We start from the raw sequence: 16,750 nt of genomic DNA on the forward strand, positions 1-16,750 counted from the left end.
AAGCCATTGCAATTTGATGACATCTATCACTACACTCCAGTTAGTTGCAGTGATATTATTGGACCTGTTTTAACTGGTTTCTATTCCTGGTCACTTGAGGAGGAACTCCTTGCCTGAATTATACTTTTGCTTTTGCCGGATCTCTCTGTAGAAGAATAGGTAGGGAAAAGGAAAAGAAGGTTAATGAATATTCGCTGAACCATGGACACCTGCCAGTCACTTTTACATATATAATTTTATCAATTTGTTACACTGAATATAGCTATCTTAATCTGAAGAGCATTGAAAATGCACGGAAAATGTTTGAAAAGGTGAACCCATTAGAGAAAAGAAAAATAAGATAAGAAAAAAATAAAGGAAGCCGTGGAGTTTGTTGCACAAAATGCCTGACCTGAGGACTTGTATACTTGCTAGAGGTGGTGGCACATCAGACTTGGGCTCAGGGCTTTTTGACTTCATTGCAAAGAGGGAAACATGATGAATGATATGATTCACAGTGCTTGTGAGATAAAAAGAAATCAATTACTCAGGAGCAGTTCAGCTAGTTCTGGAACCTGAGAGAAAATGCTCCCACGAGTCCTCATAAAGAAGACTCTGAAACATTTTAGTCTGGCTGCCAGTGGGAAGGGGTGAGGAGTGAGCTGAGACTCCCCGCTGCCTGGGAGCAGGCTGAGGTGGTAGCTGGGGGCAGGGCCAAGCTGTCATCTGTAGTCCCTCAATTCCTCAGCAATACCTTTGTAACGAACTTTCTGAGATGCACTCTTTATCCCGGTCATATCACAGTCTGCAGTTATTATGTTTATTTGTTTATTATTTCTTCTCCCCAATAGATTGTAATCTGCACAAGGGCAGGGACTCTAAATGCCTTATCTATCCTTGCATCTCCATATAGCACAAAGTCTGGTATATATTAGGAGCCTAATAAATATTTACTGAATGAAGGAGTAAGAAGAACTGGTGGGAAAGTGTACCCTAAGGTAACTGAATTAGTTAGCCTGTTGAAAGGGATTTTTTTTGTGTGTGTGTGGCAAGCGGGGGCCACTCTTCATCGCGGTGCGCGGGCCTCTCACTATCGCAGCCCCTCTTGTTGCGGAGCACAGGCTCCAGACGCGCAGGCTCAGTAATTGTGGCTCACGGGCCTAGTTGCTCCGCGGCATGTGGGATCTTCCCAGACCTGGGCTCGAACCCGTGTCCCGTGCATTGGCAGGCAGATTCTCAACCACTGTGCCACCAGGGAAGCCCTGAAAGGGATTTTTGGCTGCTTTGGGTCTTCATTGCTGCACGCAGGCTTTCTCTAGTTGCAGCGAGCGGGGGCTACTCTTCGTTGTGGTGCACAGCCTTCTTATTGTGGTGGCTTTTCTTGTTGCGGAGCACGGGCTCTAGGCGAGCGCAGGCTTCAGTAGTTGTAGCACGTGGGCTCGGTAGTTGTGGGTTGCGGGCTCTAGAGCACAGGCTCAGTAGTTGTGGCGCACAGGCTTAGTTGCTCTGTGGCATATGGAATCTTCCTGGACCAGGGCTCGAACCCGTGTCCCCTGCATTGGCAGGCGGATTCTTAACCACTGCGCCACCAGGGAAGTCCCAAAAGGGATTTTTAACTAATAGGCTAGATACACTAGTTTGCTAGCCATACGAATATCTGGAATGTTTACCCAGAATGATTGATCTAGGAGCAGCTGATAGAAGACATTCTTCTTGCCAGTGATCAGATAGCATCAGATGGTCAGTTGTCTATGGCGCTCACCCCACACAGAAAATTTTTAGAGTAGATTTTATAATCCATATCTTACCAGTGAGGACACAAAAGCTCAGAGAATTTGAATTATAGATTTATTTTCTACTTATATAAAAATAATGAAAAATGTATTTTTTAATCAAGACATCTTCATGAGCATATCATATAATTTAGCTGTGGTACCTGGGGCAGCTACATTCACAGGCATCAGTTAAATGTTAGGCACTTCTAAAATAATCAAGGTGTTTGTGGAAACCAGTTACATGGCTAACTTTTTCTTGCTTCCTTTTTGAATATGAATGGCTGTCATTTCTGATAAGAGAACATGTGTATCCATTTCCTGTGGTGGCCAATTAAGGGCTGTGTCTTCCCACCCTGCAGAGACACGGAATACAAAGGGCTGCAGCTCTCCCTGGATCAGATCTCAGCCTCCAAACCAGCCTTCTCCTATGCAGGCAGCTCCACTCCTGCCATGACTGACAGCAGAAAGGGGGCCAAGTCCAGGCTTTCCAGCTCAAAGTCTAAGTCCAGGACTTCCCCATACCCTCAGGTAGGTGCACGGCCATTTGGCAACTTCCTGTTTTTGTGACTTGGTTTGGTCTCACAGTAGAGGAAGTATTAAAGCTGTTTGGAATTAATTATCTGGCTTTAGTACATTTAAAACTTCTATAAATCTGGAAAGCTTTCTAAAAATATCTTCTTCCTTTAAAATAACTGTGCTAGTAAAAATTTGAAGTGATCTTGTGGTTTACTGCTTTTATATGAAGGTTGTGAGAGGCTTAGTGGCAGTCAGAACCATAACTTTATTTCAAGGAGATTGGTCCTAAATTTTTTCCTCTACACTGATTAACCAGAAAGAAGTAGCCAGCATAGAAGAATATGGAAAACAAGAGCCTGATGTAGAAAAATTGAATCTTAGGACAGGAACTGAAGTCAAAGGATAAATTAAGAGGTGGAGGCAAAAGATCAAGGATACATTTCACCATGAGATTTGAGCACAGATGGACTATTTATGGGGAGGAATGAAACAAAGAGGGTCTTCCAGATGGCAGGAGTGGTAGAAAAAGCAACCCTCTTCTCATCTTTGCAAGGTGGTGAGCTGATGAGACCCAGAGGAGGTATTCCAGAAACACTGCAAGGTACAAAGATGAGTCCTGATGCTCAGAAGGAAAAAAAGAATGTCTTTCTTCATTAGCCACTGAGATATAGAAACTTGTCTGTGTCAAGGTGTAGGGACAACTCTCTCCTGGCCTGAAGGAAGTGGGACAGAACTGAGGATTTCCCACTCTCCATACCCCGTGACCACCTCCACCTTTAAGGGTGCCACATCCAAATTCCTGCAGTTCATTAGAGTAACTCAGGAGATGATTCCTGGGCAAGTATTAAACCAAACTGAATTCGGAGGCATTTCATCAAGGTGGTCTTTATCATTTATGTTTCTAAATATATTTTTTAAAGTAAAAATGGCAAACCAGTGGGTCCAGAAACTATTATTTTCTTACTTATTAGAGCTATACTATTCTGTTGACTTCTACAAGTGGGTACTGCTTGAGGAAATGTCATTCATTGAACTAATGGTCACTAAAAAGCTACTATTTGCTAGATTATTTTAGCAGCTTGGTGTGCGAAGGTGAGAAGATCATGGGCCCCAAGGGACTGATGTCTGGTGCCACAGAGACCAGATTTCTTTACCCTGACAAAAGGGAGGGGAGTAGATGTGTGATGCCTGGACATTTTTCAGTGTACACCTTCTGTTATGAGGACTGAGCACGTTACTTATAAAGTGCATTTTAGTTCAAGTCACTGTGGAGGAGGAGTTGCTTCTTTTTATTGAGTATCTGAGCAGCTTTTCTTATTACTATCTTGTACCTTGGGAAAAGAGTTTTACCGTGTCTTTTTATTACTTGGAAGGATGAATTACTCCTTTGGGTAATTCTATCCTTATATGAATAGGAGTGCTGGACACTTAGATGAAAGGAGAATTTAAATTAGGAAATACTAAGTTAAGAAGGAGTTTGTCCATTGTTATATAGAAATTAAGCCACAAAAACAAAATCTCCCCACTGGACTTCCAAAACCTCATTGCCTATGTTTTCTTTCATGCTCAGCTCTTAAGTCTAAAATTTCTTTAGTTTACTCTAATTGTAGACTACCTACACATTTTAAAAAAAATGTTTTAACTGCCATTAGACTGCTCCTTGGGTTTATGTGGGGAGGAGTTAATTTGAAAGTTGTACATGTTTCATAGTTTTAAAAAAAAGCAATACAGAAGAGTGGAAAGTAGAAAATCACCCACTGTTTCCTCCTTTTCCCTCTCCAAAATGGTGGTTTCTTCTAGAAATATTCTATGATGTATCTATAAAAATCAGTCACATGCGCACACATATATCAACATAGGGTTTCTCTTGACTTTTTTGTGTTCATTTTTGTGATTAATACTTATATAAATGTAATCCTTAGAATTTTGGCCCTATGTCTCATTTGAAATCTCAGTCATGAATTAAGTTCACTTAACATTTATGTGCCTAGTAAAGGTTATTCTTTAATTATGTTTGCTTTAGATAATCATGGTGCTAGGTCAATCATTGACTGAGTTTCTAGTACATGGGCTACTAATATGTAGAAATCAGAAATGGAACACAGTCTTTGCTTTCAAGGAGCCACTTGTGTAGACAGAAAAAGGAACAGTCTTTGCAGTGAATTGTCATGGGGTGAGCAGAGGGTCCTCTGGGGACACAGTGGAAAAGCGTGACATCCAGGGCAAACTCATCTGTTTCTGCTGGAAGAAAACAACTCAGTACCATCTTGGATTCTAAATCCTCAGAAATTTTAAAGAAAAAAAATAATTTAGCTTCTCAAAAGTCTTACTTGGTCCAAATTGCCCTTATATTATTAAGGAGTACTTATTCTTCAGTTTTCTTGCATCATTGCTCTTATGTGTCTTAGACTCAGTAAATGCTAGCTGAGTGCCTACATCAGAAAGATGCTACACTGGCCATTGTGATGAATGAGGGTAGAGGGTAGGTGTTGGGTAGAAGGTGATAGAATATAAAGAAGTGGTATAAGAAACGCCCTTAAGTGTTGCAGTACAGTTGGAATGATAAGTTATATACTAGGATAAGGAGTGTATAGAAGATGATGTATACAAAAGGCTTTAGGAGTGGTGTCAGCCTGGATGACCGGGGAGGGTGTTGACCTGGGTTTGAGGGTAGAATTCAGGTATATGCACATAAGGGAAAGCAGAGGACACTTCAGAAAGACCAAGATTCTGAAGAGATGCAGGAACACACTGTTAGTGTTGACTGGGCCTGCGGGTGAAGTGGGGTAGGGTAGGTCCCTGTGGATAAGGCCAAGGGGTTATATGTTTGGAAGCATTCGTTGATTAGTGCCAATATCTACTAAGCCAAGGAGTTTAGATTTTGCTGTGTGGAAAACCAGTAAAGGTTTTGAACAGGAAATGAGAGCATTAAGGTGGCGGAAGCAAGGCGGACTACTCGGGATACTCATTTTAGTAGTCTTGATGTGAGTCTAGGAAGGTCTGAGCTGAAGTTCTCAGCTGAAGTAAAAAGCATTGTAAAGGAAGGATGAATAAAATTATTTTTATCCTTGGTTGCTTGTTCTTCTTCTCATCGTAGATGTATTTTGATCGTTATAGATTTATTTTGAAATTATATTTTAAAGCTTATATTTTTTAGTTAATGACACACTTACACTGAATTTCCCTTTATATTTTAACAGACCCATAATAAATACATTTCTATTCACTGAATGGTCAAGCTTTGCATGGTATTTCATTTTAAATGCTTTTGCCTCTTCTCAAAAATAAAAGAGAAAATCTTTTATTTTTTGTTATTTCCATGTTTACATGTTTTTACCATGCAAATTCTCCTCAGATTTTTCAAGAGGCCATTTCCAGAGCAAAATTGAGCTTGTAGGGTAACATCTTGTGCCTTTTATTAGTTATGAAATGGTGATTTAATGATTCTATCAATATTACTTATTAGGTTCTTTGCTCTATTATGTATTAGGCATATCTAGAAATTTCTAACAGACGTTCAAAGCATGGCAAACAGCAACATTGCTTTTTGGAATTATCTAGGTACCCTTATTTGAAGACGTGAGACATGCACAGATTGTAATGCACTGCCACCACCAAGTTTGTCTGCAGTAGTAGATGAACTTTCAGGTCCCCTCCTGGTATGAGATGCCCTTGGGAATAACTTGATTATATTATAGTCACTTAATGAAAGACTGAATCACCTTTGTACCTCTATGTATTACTCGGGACAAGAGAGGTCAAAATAGAATTGTTTTGAATGGTTTTGGAAAAATTGTTGTAAGAAATATTATAGATAACTTCCAAAGATTCTGCAGCTAGCTACTGTGCTGCTGTAGAGCTATCTTACCACTATGACAGTTGTATTTTATTGTTATTGGGTTTATATTCATGAAAATAGCAACTTATTTTTTCACAGTTCTGTTGAATTAGAAATATTGAGCTTATAGAATTTATTTTTCAGATCTTATCTCTAGCGATTGTTAGCAGCAATTGCTAGAGTCTTTTTCACCTGTTTTTATGGAACTAGTCATGGCTACTCTAATACAGTTGGAAGTTATCTTGCCATAGTTTAGCCATGTCAATCATGAATAAATTGCCTCCTGATTCCAGTTTCCTTTTAAACTTCTCCTCTTGGCATGTTTATAGTTGTTACGTTTATTAGAGACAGTGCGTGCCCTCCGGTTTTATTGCATCATTCTGCCCTCCTCTTGCTTTTTCCCTAGTCAGTAATAAGCAATACACTATATAATTCTGTAATAACAGTGCATGCATAAAACCGTGTATGCTTCTGAAATCTGAAAATATTTAATCTCTTGTTACAGATACACTGTAACACTTGCAGGTTTAACTTCACATCTGTTACCTTAAATAATCCCACAGAACCCTCTTAATTTTCACTGCCAGCAATCTGCTTTCCTTTTGGTGAAGGTAGAAACTCTCTCCCTGCAAAGGGTCTTTCTGACCTCAAAAAAATACATCAGTGACTGCTATGCTGACTTTTTAGGCTACAGAGAAAAGAAGGACCAAGAATTTCTTAAGTGTAGTTTTCCCTTACACATAGTGATTTTATCTCTACCAGGATAGATGTCCCTTCATTTCATGTTTTATATGTTACATGAAAACATGTAATCCTTGACCATTAACAATGACAAAAACTTTAATGCATCATGCAAAAAAAAAAAAAAGAAGAGGTTATCTTCTCTGAACTTCTTACACTACAGGCTTGTTTATATTTTCTGGCCATGTCTAAACTTCAGATATCTTCTCTTCTATAGAAATATCAGGAGATTATTAAAGTGGACCCTTATGGTCTTTTTAGATTGTCTTCATAAATAAACCTCTAAGTATTATTTTAGAAGGCACTTCACTCAGCAAGGTGAGACCTCTGTGTTACAGATTTGTACTTTGATTTTTACCAACTCTTGCATTTAGTTAAATATTTATTATGTGCACTAAAATGCTAAAGGTGGGCCCTTAAGGAACCATGTCCATGGTCTCACTGGGGAGGCAAGACCAACATTTTAGACAGGAATTGTAAGATGTGGTTGGTCATGGGACCTCCAGGCCCCTGCGTCTGCCTTTTCATTCCCTTGGCACATGGTTGGGGGAGGGGCAGATTCCCCATTAATCAGCCGCCTTATACCCCCAAATTTACCTTCTACTACCCTGCTTCTCTCTCTTCACTCAGCCACATGGGTTTTAGGAGGAACCTGGGGCCTTGTTTGAAATAGGCCAGTGAAGTCTGCTAAAAAGCACACACAAATTTGCTGAGGGGATGTGCAAGGTAAAGGAATGGTCTGATTAAGGGAGTCTGCAGAGAAAGGTGACATTTTAGGAGGTGTGATGGATAGAAAGGGTGATGAGATGGAAGGAAATAACAATGGGACCGGGCAAAAGTGATTGTTTCTAGGACAGCCTACCTGCCATTACAGGGAACTTCTTTGTCCTTCACCTTGCTTGGGAGCGCAATAGTATAAATATTGGTAAAGGTAAGGTAACTATTTATGGTAGATAACTAGGTATATAGGATTTGAAATAGGACCAAAAGATGATATACTTTCTTGCTAAATAGTTTACTCAAGGAGGCAGATATCGCAAACAACAGTTTCATTGGTGTTTACTGAAACATACAATATATAATGATACGTGTTGTGTAAAATGCATTCCCAATAGTGAGAATCCAATGATGACAAATCTCACACAAATTTAAATGAACAGATGGCTGTATTTAGTCATATTAGATTTATATGTTAGGCAGCAGGACTTCATTGAATAAGAAAAGACCAATGAGGAGAAAAAAATGAAAAAAAGTGGCATGAATGAGACTTTGCAAAAATTAGAAGATGAAAGGAAGAAAATTTGGAGGCAGTAAATGGAGACTTTAAGATCCTTGAGGACAGGAGATGTTGCCCTTGATAACAAGATTGCCTTGGGCACCCAAAAGCCCTTAGGACATATTGAGTGAGTGGGTAAATGAACTGACTGGATGAGCCCACCAAGGTGAAGTTGATAAGATAGGTGGATAAAGAAACAGAGGAGAGGTGAGATGACCTGGGTATACAGCCCTTTCCACAGAGGCTTACAGATTCAGTGGGGGAGATAAAAATGTAAACGGATAATTTAAACACAGCGTAGTACGTATGTGATAAAGGTGTGTGATGGCAGTGGCGTAGCTATGGTGGTGTGTGTTGGGGGCTCACCAGTCCTTCCAGCAGTGAACTGGAGGAGGGAGTTGGGGGGCTGACAGTGAGAGAACCAATAGCCTCTAAGCTTAGAGACCTTCATGCCATGGGGAGTTTCCAGCAGGTTCAAATTTATTCCTATTTGCAAGGTTTGCAGTGAGCTGCAGGTTGACAGTTAATAAAGCCCTGAATCCCTTGGGTGCCCCCTCAAGGACCAGACTCATGCTCCAGCTCTAGCTGTGCTTTCCCCCCCTCACCCATTTACCCTTCTTCTCCCATTGCCTGTGTCCCAGGAGCTCCCTCACTCTGGAGGAGTGCAGCACATCTTAATTTTCTCTCCACTTTGGGAAATTTTCCTCTCCAGTCTTCCCTGCTTCTCAGATTGACCATAAAAGACCACACTGATCAGTGTTTGGAGACTTGCCACAGTCCTAGCTGTCACTCAAGGTCACCTATAGTTGGATCCTAAATTACCTGCACCCTCTGATCTGGCCAGACTTCTCTGCTCACTAGTTGCTGAACACCTTTTCCTTTCCTGCTTCCATGCTTGTGCTTATGCATTTATTTCTGCCTGCATGGCCTCTATTTTTTCAAAATTCTGACTATCTTCTAAGGCCTGGATTGAATGCTGCCTCTTTCATGAAATATAACTGAGTTATATTTCTCCTTTGTGCCTCCATTTATAACAATCTATCTTCTACTGCGTTCTAGATATGTCAGATCTCCTCTCTTGGACTATAATATCTTTGAAAGTAGTTAACCATGTCCACTTCATACCCACCCCCAACCTTGCCCCAGCATCTCGTACGGTGTCCTCCACATATTCACTCGCTAAATGTTAATGAAATGAATGAATGGATAAGTAAATACATTAAAAAATTATGCAGATACTTAGCTGGTTGCCTATAGAGACATAAAAACCCCAAGTAGGGAAAATATTCTGCTACTATGGAATTTATAACCTATGTAAAGAGGCAAAAGATACACATGAAAAACAACCTAAGAATGGTTTCACAAATGCAAAATCTTGCAGTACAAATCAAACACCTACCAGCTGAGGGGGAATTAAATGTGGTAGAATCTAGAGGCTCTTTCAAGAGTAAAACTTTGAATGAGCACTCTTTGGCTCACATTCTAGGGAAGAGAACCGTCCACATCCTGTCCTGAAGTGGGCTTTCTAGTCTCCATGTCTCCACTGTGATCTCCATTGCAACAGTGGAGAGAGATGACAACTGATATTAGCTCTGTGTGTGTATGTGTGTGTTTTGGTTACAAAATAATTGCCCTGAGGTGAGTGTCTGTACAAGAAATGCCATTTGGCTCTGTCTTCCATCTCAAGAACCTGTCTTTGTTTATGGGCTCAGCCCTAGTTCCAGGGCCCACTTCCATGATCAGTAGACACTTTCTAGATCACTCTCTTATTCTTTTAATAATCTATGTGCATTTTCGGTGCTACATCTTTATATCTAGGAGGGATAGATTTCTTCCATAAGAAAGGGAAAAGTCTTAAATTTTTGGTTTCTTTGTTTAGTTGGTTTGGTTTTTGACCTTTGAACACAAAAGACCTTGTGGGGGTCATGTTCCTTCATGGTGTGTCTTGACCCTTAGCTCCTCCTCTACCCAATCCCCACTGTCTTTGTCCCCTTCCAGGCTCTTCCGAACAGGACATCACATTTAGACTACTTCATCCCTCCTTATTGTCCTTTCAGTCTCTGAGCATTCCTGCCAGAGTAAGCTTCCTGAAATATCATTTCCATCGTGTACCCCCCACCCCCAACCCCAAGCCCTACTTAAAAACCTACAGAGGCTCAGTGTTGGTTATAGTATGAAGTCTGATCTCCACAATCGGCCCAGGCTACGTCTTTGCCTCTTCCAGCCACCTCTAGCCCCACCACATCAATTCTCCATTCTAGCTGTGTACTCGCCCTAAGGACACCTTTCCTGTTGAGCTTCTTAAATCCTACCCACCCACCAAAGCACAGCTGCAGCCCACCTCTCATCCCCCCAGATCCCTGGCTATAAGGCGTAATTCATGTTAAACACATCTCTGTTTCATAATGTAGGATGGTTTGGATCTAGGGGAGAGTTAGTGTCCAAAACGACATTGAGCAATGGGCGAAGCAGCTGTGCTAAATCAAATGGAACGCCTCTGCTTCTGGCTTAATGGCAATGAAGGCTGGAATTTGTGATTCTGCTCCGCAGCTGAACAGAGGAGAAGGGGGGAATGACTGAATCCACCATCAAAATGTGCCTGGGGAAATTTATTTTAACAAAACCTATAAAATCAAATTTTATTAAAACTGAATAGTGAAATTAAAGAGAGCAATGCCTTATTTGACAGTGCTTGGTGGGATCTGACCCACTTATAATGGGAACTTTGTAGAGTTAAGGAAGTTGGATTTGGATATCTTTGTCTAAGAAATTGAGATTTCTTTAATTCTTCCATCTTTCACAGATTTTTAGGAAACTTCTTTAAGCATATTGTAGTGCACTGAATTGCAGTGTTTTCCTGGAAGGTCAAGGTCTGGATGTATATTATTTAATAGATAGTTTATGCTCTTTTAGTTTTCCTTATTATTTTACTGTGCTTGGCTTAGAAGATGAGAAGGTAGATCCATCCTTCCATTTACAGACACCAGTTTGAAATTGATTAACTCGGTAGAGGGCCTTTGAGCTTCAATTTCTTTTTACAAAATTACAAATCTGATAGATCTCCTCTTTCAGTACGCAGAAGGCCGGTAATACGCATGCCAATCTGTTGGCCCAGTTCTAGGACACTGCCAAGAGCAGCTTGGGCAGCCGTCCTTTGTCCAAACTCAGAATAAACCAATGGAAGGCCAAATAAAGCAGCAGTAAGGGGTTGGAGCAGGTGGCACCACCTGCATCCATCTAATTCAAGCCCATCTAATCTGCCACTTATATGTGAAAAATCAGAGAGTGAGTCAGAGTATCAGTGAAAAGATGGATGTGGTTCTGGCTTATGCTCAAAGCCCATCATGGAAGATTACCATTAAAACTAGTGCTACTGGTCCTGGAAACCCAGGATTTATCCAATGGGCTAGAGCCATTTCTGTATTACCTATGCAAGTTGGGATATTCTTGATCATTTACAGCTGTGTGTGCCAGGACAAAAAGGGCCTAATTAAATGTTTATTACCTGTTTAAAATCTTCAGGGCAATGAAGATGCCTGCCAGCCTTTAGGATTTTACCTTCGGATTTATAAGAGGATGTGGATTGTGGATTTCATGGTTGGGAACAGCTCTCTCCATATGGAACCCTATAGGAGATTCCTTATAGAGTTACACTGGAGGAAAACTGGCCTCTGGTTCCGAGTGCTGATTCCCTTACAGCTGCATGTCACCCTGACAGCCAATGAGATGTCGACTATGCTTACTTTTCTGTGAGAAAAATGAGTGAACCAAATCCCAGGAACATTTTTGTAACTGTGGGGGGGTGGATTAAGAGAAGCCCTAAGACATTTCAAACCACACTTGAGGCATATTAAAAAACTTCTCATGTTTCTACTTCATGAAATATATCAGGAACTTACAGGTATGAAAGATTTCTCACCAGAATATTCTTAGAGCTAAAAATAACTAAAATGTGGATTAAAGGTAAAAACAACATCACAATAAATCACAGATTATACTATAAGTGGAGCAAATCATAACAATAATGAGTGAAAATCTTGTGACCCATTCTTAAAAATTGATTTTGAGAAGATGACAATTTATACCATTTTCTACAATGAGGGAAGAAATGGCCAAAATATTTAAAATTTTTAATAATTGAATTTTGAATCAGTATTTGCTTTCTAATTATTTATAGTGTAAATGGAAATATTTATTGCTCCGTTCCTCTAGTGAAGCCATCCTTGACTCTGGAATGTGACTCAAGATTGATATTTTTTTCTTTTAAAATGCATTCTCTAATTTTTCTTGAAGGTTTCCTTCCTTACAATTTCTAGGTAGTAAAATTTTTCAAGTTAGAAATGGAATCTATTATCTGACTGCTGTTGAGTTACAGTATCACAGGCAAATGTTTTCAGTCAGCCTCCCAGATTAGCAAAATAATTTGCATAATTGTCATTTTAAAATGCATTTGATTTTGACATTAGTTTTTCTCTTACCCTTATGTTTATTGTTGAGAAGACCCCCGGCAATTTCCAACGTGTGTAAGCCAAAGCTGTTCTTTACAGTAAACATGACTCCTGTTCAAGGGAAGCATCCCCAGCAGTGGGGGTTATTTTAATGGACATGCTGTATTACTTTAATCTAACCCTTTTACCATCTGTTCTTCCCATAACAGTGAATGAAAAAAAAAAAAAAAGGACATATTTTATGTTTCAGGGTTACATTAGTAAAAAGTAAGATAAAAGTGATTTAAAAGCATGCATATGTTCTTAGTACAATGCAGTCTGCATCTGTGATGTTTTTTCTCATGGTTCAGATACAAATCAAGAGGGAAGCTGCTCATGCCTGATAGAGTGAAAGTTTTTCATGGAAAACAGGACTTTACCATAAGAGGGTCTCTCTCTATATTTTACAGCTAAAAATGATAAAAATAAAAAACTCAGTGAGCTGCCAGAATAAAAATAGATAACTGTAGCATCTATTGTTGGAACATCTGGCATTTTTCCTGAGTTGGCTTGCTGCTGCCACATCCAGATGAATGCAGAGCACCTGTCTGTAACATGCTCTTGAGGCAGGAACGAATCTCATGACTGTTTTCAAAAGGGGAATATCTGTGCTGTAATTGTGGTGGAAGAACACTTCAGTGCTATGAGGACGTAACCGAGGCTGTGTGGTGTTGGTCTACTGGAGTGTAGAGGTTGGAGAGAACCCCCTTCGTAAGAACAGGCTTGGGGACCTGGGATCCATTCCTGCATAGAGGGTAGGACACTGCGGTCTTTGTTATCTAGGTACCTAAGTCTAGATGAGTCCAGGATTCTGGAAGGAGTAAGGGTTCTGGAATTGCATCTCTCCTCTTAAACTTCCTAATCATGTGAACTTGGGCAGTTCTGTTTTTTGGTGTGTTTTTTTTGAGCTTCATTTGCTGCATCAGTAAAGGGATTAATGATACTTTAAAATGTTGTGAGCATTTAATGAGATAATGTCTGTGGGATCTCAGTATAGTGACCAGAGCATAGCAAGTATTTGATAAGGGTGGCTATTGTTATTGTCATGGGCATTAGTTAGCATAGGCAAATCATATGGTAAATTACCTCTTAGTCATAGTTCATTTTCCCTTCCCAAGCAGCTACAGCGTTAAAAGAGAGTAATAACTCCCTTCTTTGAACTCCCAAACGGTACTGTCTTTTCCTTTGTTCAAGCCCTTGCCATTTTTTAACTTGTATTAATGTTATGTTCTGTGGGTTATTTATACCCCTCCTAATATGAACACCTTGAAGGTGGGGCTGTATTTCTCACATCACTTGGCACACTGCCTTGCAAATACTAGGTACTCAATAAATATTAGAATGAATTATTATAAATAGTTCCCATTGAATGCATATAAAATCCCAGCTGATGGCTCAGACCTTTAACCCGATGAGGTATCAGTCTCTTCTAGAAAGAATGATTCTTTCATGAGCCCTGAATCTCAGAGAGGAGCTGGGGGATGTGGCTGGCATCTGACATCCATTTCTGGCAGGCATCCAAGCTCTTTGCCGGTCAGCGTTAGCCCACCTTTGGTGGGTGGCATTTGGTTTCATAGTTATTAGAACCAGGGCATCCTTCATCTAACTCTTTTTTTTTTTTTTTTTCCCCGGCCGTGCGTCACGTGGGATCTTAGTTCCCTGACCAGGGATGGAAGCCGCGGCCCCCGCAGTGGAAGTGCGGAGTCTTAACCACTGGACTGCTAGGGAAGTCCCCTGACTCATTTTTAAATTTACCAACATGAAAGCCTGTTTTGAAAATTAAATTTTAAATAAGAAATAAGGGTAAATTAAGGTGCAGAGTATTCATAATAGTAACAACTTTTCTAAGAAAGAGAAACAGAGGTTTCCGCAAAATTAACCAGAAATTAGTTTCAGTGAACTTTCTTTGTTGATGTAACCTAATTAAAATAGGGAATCGAATCATTCAGTTTTTTAGCTTTAAACAGAGGAGGAAGTGTTGTTACCTTTTCAAAAGAAGAAGAGCAGATATTCTATAGCTCCTAAAATGTGATTTTGTTTTACCTGAAAGTAGTCTAGATATCAACAATTGCTAGGAGAACCAACCACAGGTTCCAGCTAGCTAATCGATCATGAGTGTCACTCTCTCTCCACCCTTAAAACAGATCTGTGGGCTTTTAGTCAAAGTTTAAGTGATAAGAATCGTTGGTACCAAAGAAGCAGTTCAACTTTGAAAATCCAGAGCATTGGAAGAAAAAGGCCCTAATGTTTAAGTGATTGGCCAGTGGCCTGATTTCTTTTTGCAGCTGGGATGTTGATTTCCTTTTTAAAATTTTTATATTGAAGTATAGTTGATTCACAATATTGTGTTGGTTTCAGATGTACAGCAATTGTGATTCAGTTATATGTGTATATAATATATTTCAGATTATTTCCATTATAGTTTATTATAAGATTTTGAATATAGTTCCCTGTGCTATACAGTAAATCCTTGTTGCTTATCTATTTTATGTATAGTAGTTTGTATCTGTTAATCCCATACTCCTAATTTATCCCCCCCCCACCCCCGCCTTTTCCCTTTGGTAACCATAAGTTTGTTTTTTATGTCTGTGAGTTTGTTTCTGTTTTGTATATAGATTCATTTGCATTATTTTTTAGATTCCACATATAGGTGATATCATATAATATTTGTCTTTGTCTGAGTTACTTCACTTAGTATGATATTTTCTCGGTCCATCCATGTTGCTGTAAATGTCAATATTTCATTCTTTCTTATGACTGAGTAATATTCCATTGTAAATATACACCACATCTTCTTAAACAGATCATCTGTTGATGGGCATTTGGGTTGTTTCCATGTCTTGGCCTATTGTAAATAATGCTGCCATGAACATTGGGGTGCAAGTATCTTTTCAAATTAGAGTTTCTATTTTTCCCAGATGTATACTCAGGAATGGCATTGCTGGATCATATGGTAGTTCTATTTTTCATTTTTTAAGGGACCTCCATACTGTTTTCCATAGTAGCTGCACCAATTTACATTCCCACCAACAGTGTACAAGGGTTCCCTTTTCTTCAGAAGAGATGTGGATTTCTTTATCCTTTAACATATATGTTTTATCTCTGGCGTGCCTGTAGGATGGGACTGAAAATATGGCCTCTAGATCAGCGGCCCCCAACCTCTTTGGCACCAGGGACCGGTTTCGTGGAAGACAGTTTTTCTGTGGATGGAGGGTGCCTGGGGCGGGGGATGGTTCAGGTGGTAATGCGAGCGGTGGGGAGCAGAGGTGAAGCTTCACTCGCTCGCCCGCCCCGCTGCTCACCTCCTGCTGTGCGGCCGGTTCCTAACAGGCCTTGGACTGGTACCGGTCCGCGGCCTGGGGGTTGGGGAGCCCTGCTCTAGATAATACAGTCTAGGGAAAAAAATCATTTTTACAAGATGGTGATATAACTATTCCTGTCTACCAAAGTGAAAGTCGTTAATCAAGCACCTTAACATGATACACACATATCTGTAACATTTGCATTTTTAAGAGTACTTTTTTTAAAAAATTAATTAATTTATTTATTTATGTCTGTGTTGGGTCTTCATTTCTGTGCGAGGGCTTTCTCTAGTTGTGGCAAGCGGGGGCCACTCTTCATCGCGGTGCGCGGGCCTCTCACTATCGCGGCCTCTCTTGTTGCGGAGCACAGGTTCCAGATACGCAGGCTCAGTAGTTGTGGCTCACGGGCCCAGTCGCTCCGCGGCATGTGGGATCTTCCCAGACCAGGGCTTGAACCCGTGTCCCCTGCATTGGCAGGCAGATTCTCAACCACTGCACCACCAGGGAAGCCCTAAGAGTACTTTGATACATATTATTTATTTGATCTTCCCTGTAATCATATAATGCAGGTAGTCTGTTCCTATTCTGCAGATGGAAAAATCAAAGCCCACAGGAGGTGATCTTTTGTACAAGTCATGTTGGATGTAATAGATCAGGGTCCTCCCATATTTGAGTTCAGTGCTGTTTCTACTGGAATCCCTAGTTGATAACTTAAAATTACATTTTTTATGCACAAAATATTAATCATCAGTAATGAAAACAAAGATATGTAATTAAATTATAGCTTTATCAGAGCATGTCTCTATTTCTTCAGAAAAAAATGTTTTTACAAAAAT

At 40.1% G+C, this 16,750-nt stretch overlaps 1 protein-coding gene across 2 annotated transcripts in view; it reads left to right on the forward strand.

Annotated features, from left to right (window-relative positions):
- The window catches only part of SIM1 (SIM bHLH transcription factor 1), a 66,491-nt gene that overhangs the window by 38,524 nt on the left and 11,217 nt on the right, over positions 1-16,750 (forward strand). For both annotated transcript variants that reach the window (XM_036870849.1, XM_036870848.1), the window contains exon 10: positions 2,114-2,282. In XM_036870849.1, the coding sequence (XP_036726744.1) occupies positions 2,114-2,282 (169 nt within the window). The remainder of the gene's footprint in view (positions 1-2,113; positions 2,283-16,750) is intronic.

Source organism: Balaenoptera musculus, chromosome 12 (genome assembly GCF_009873245.2).
Source record: "Balaenoptera musculus isolate JJ_BM4_2016_0621 chromosome 12, mBalMus1.pri.v3, whole genome shotgun sequence".
NCBI lineage: Eukaryota > Metazoa > Chordata > Mammalia > Artiodactyla > Balaenopteridae > Balaenoptera > Balaenoptera musculus.